The sequence below is a fragment of the Triticum urartu genome, chromosome 5A, assembly GCF_056163025.1.
Source record: "Triticum urartu cultivar PI428250 chromosome 5A, HENAU_Tu73, whole genome shotgun sequence".
NCBI classification, from domain to species: Eukaryota; Viridiplantae; Streptophyta; class Magnoliopsida; order Poales; family Poaceae; genus Triticum; species Triticum urartu.
In genome coordinates, this window is record NC_141877.1 from 682,205,981 (window position 1) to 682,209,092 (window position 3,112).

Below are 3,112 nucleotides of genomic sequence, written 5' to 3' on the forward strand. Positions count from 1 at the left end.
GGTTAGTCGTTAGTCTGTTCACTGATGTGTTCGTTCGGTTTCTTTTGTTTTTGTTTGGTTTTCTTATTTATTCTTTGGTTTTATTTTTCTTTCTTTGTTTAATTGTCATACTTAATTATCTTTTCAATTTTTCTTTGATTTCTCTTTGTTTCTTCGTGGTTCCCTTTGGTTTATCTTTTCTTTCTCATTTTCTTTGGTTTTTTTGTTTTTAATGGTTTTTTTTGTTTTCTTAGTTACTTTATCGGTATTCATTGTTTTCCATTCCTTTGTACTTGTTTATTCAATTTTTCTTTCTTTTGTTTTCTTTTTTCCTTTGCTTTTTGTTTTTTTTCATTCTACATTTATCGTATATGTCATGAACTTTTTTCTAATACACGCTCAATATTTTTCCAATAAAGGCTTAACATTTTTGTAATACACAGTCAACCTTTTTTCTTTACACATTTTTTATATTTTCAAATGCTTGATTAACATTTCTTAAATACAAGACCATCATTTTCTAAATACATGGTTAACATTTTTATTTTAATATTTTATTATTTTGAAATTCTTGACTAACAATTTTCAAATACAAGATTAATTTTGTAAATACATGGTCAACAATTTCTTCTATATACATTTAACATTTTTTTCAAATGCTTGTTTAACATTTTTCGAATGCAAGATTAATATTCGTTGAATACATGGTCAACATTTTTTCATTAGACATTTAACATTTTTTTCAAATGCATGATTAACATTTTTTAAATACATGATCAAATTTTTTCATGCACATTTTTTTGTGTATGTGAGAAGCATTTTCTCAATACACATTTACCAATTTTCAATTGCTTGATTAACCTTAAACTTTTTTTGCAATTTTTTAAATGCAAAGTGTTTTTTGTAATATATTTGTTTAGAATATTTGGATGTAAAAAACTTGAAAACAAAAACATGAAACCCCCCAAAAAATTCGAGGTTGTGGCTTTCGGTGAGCTAGGCCAGCACATCTGGCACTTGCTGTGACGCGAGGGTTCCCTGCATCTCACTATAAGCGAGACATAGGGGCGTCCTGCCTTACCTTGTCATGCTTTGCTGGCTTTTGGACGGTGCTTATAAAAAGTCCCAGACTAGCAAAAAAAATGCATCTTAAGCCCACCCGGGAGACAAGCCAGACCCTCTCCAGGACCGGGTCGTCGGGCCTTGCTGCGCGGGGAGAATATCTGGTGCTTCGGCACCGTGGGTGCTATAGAGATACAGACATCCGAGAGCCGTTGGATCTGAAATTCAACGGGCTCCCGGGAATTCTGAAACATTTTGCAAAAAGCCATCTAGAAGTCCGATAATTAGGCATACATTCAGCAAATCCAGCAACTCCCAAATACCGTCCATCTGATACCTGATGGCCAGGAGCCCGTATCACGGTAGCACCTGGGTCCTTGGGAGGACCAGATATTCTTCCGGTTACTCATGCCTACCCCTCAAAGAAAAAAAGGCTACACATGCCCATATTTAGGACCCGGACACACAATAACGAAACCATCCGAGGACCAAACCGCAAAACCTCCCCCTCCCGTCGGCCAAGGAAGGAAGACTCTTCCGCCCGATAAAGCATCGGAAGTCTCCTCCCCACCGCGCCGAGTCAAACAAACCTCCCCAATTCCATCCCCATTCCCCAAAATTTTCCCCACCGGCGACGACGCCCTCCCCAAATCCGATCCGCCGCCGCCGTTGACGCCAGCCATGGCCGCCGCCCGCCGCGCCCTGCTGCTCCTCCTCGCCGCCGCCGCGGTGGCCCTCCTCGCGGCGCCCCCGGCGGCCGCCGCCCGCCCCTGCGGCCGCGCGCAGACGCTGCTCATCTCCTTCTCCTCCTTCTCCCGCCCCAACCCGGACCCGGCCGACCCCTCGCCGCTCACCACCACCGTCGTCACCGTCCTCCGCGTCCGCCGCCTCGGCCCGCACCGCTTCCACGCCCACGACCAGAACCACCTCCAGATCCGCCGCCCCGCCGAGTCCCTCCCCGCCGTCGGCACCCCCGAGACCGACGCCGACGCCGCCTCCTCCTTCCAGGAGCGCGCCAAGGACATCCTCGTCGTCGTCTCGGGCCTGCTCTTCGGCTTCGGCTGCGGCGCCCTCACCGCCGCCTCCATGTACCTCGTCTGGTCCCTCGTCGCCTCCACCGGCGCCGCCAGCCCCTACGAGGAGCTCTACAGCGACGACGAGGACGACGACGGCGCCGAGAGCCCCAAGAAGGCCGGCTACGTCATCATCCACGGCGCCGAGGACGTCGTCGCCGGTAAGAACTAACTAGGATCGGGCTTTGCAATCGTCGTCGGCAGGCAGAGGATTCGGGTTGCATAATTATATGGAATTGTGGAGTACTCTTATACTATATTCGCACCTATGATACGTGTTGCGCCTGTTTACCGTTCTCTATGTGTGTGTGTGTGTGGTTGGGGAGGACAAATTGTGAAGAATGTGATTCCTATCTGTTCTTACATATATATGGTCAATTTCATGCCCAAACATGATTATGTATCCATCCTTAAGCATGAAACTTGATGGTTTCTGCTGCCTAGTAAAATTGCAACATGTAAACAACCTGTGGTGAATTGTAGCAAGTTGTTTGTGCAGTTATCGTCACCGAATGTGCAGAATTTTCACCCCTGACAGGGGTATCAGTCGAGTGATGTGTCTATTTCGATGGGATCGGGGCCTGGTGTAGATAATCCTGGAGTGATCAGTCATTTGTCTGCATAGGGACACCTCATATAGTCATGTTTGCATCATTTCCCACTAAAACCCGACCCCTGAGTGTGACTCTGGAACCTCCTTGGATGTATGCATGGCTTCCAATTAGGCAAAGTTAGGTGCAGTGCACCGACTGTCTAATGCTATGGTTTCTAGTAATAAACTGATTTCTGATCCCCTTGAATTTCTCCACTCCACTACTTAATCGCGGAACCTACTCCTGAAATGAAATTTTATGAAATGTGAGCTCTTGGATGGCTCCATTTCTTCTCTTTACCCCTGACCCATATTAATAACGGTATGGCACCGACAATATAACACATTGGTTCCCAGTAATAGACTGATTTCTGATCCCCTTGAATTTACTCCTGACCCATAGTAA

At 45.7% G+C, this 3,112-nt stretch overlaps 1 protein-coding gene across 1 annotated transcript; it reads left to right on the forward strand.

Moving 5' to 3' along the window:
• Positions 1-1,599: 1,599 nt before the first annotated feature.
• Positions 1,600-2,622, forward strand: LOC125511669 (uncharacterized). Its single transcript, XM_048677093.2, has one exon. The coding sequence runs from the start codon at positions 1,723-1,725 to the stop codon at positions 2,284-2,286; it is 564 nt and encodes a 187-aa protein (XP_048533050.1). The 5' UTR covers positions 1,600-1,722; the 3' UTR covers positions 2,287-2,622.
• Positions 2,623-3,112: the final 490 nt, after the last annotated feature.

Bases quoted from the DNA above. Each gene is read 5' to 3' on its own strand.
- LOC125511669 (XM_048677093.2), top strand. From the start codon at position 1,723: ATGGCCGCCGCCCGCCGCGCCCTGCTGCTCCTCCTCGCCGCCGCCGCG.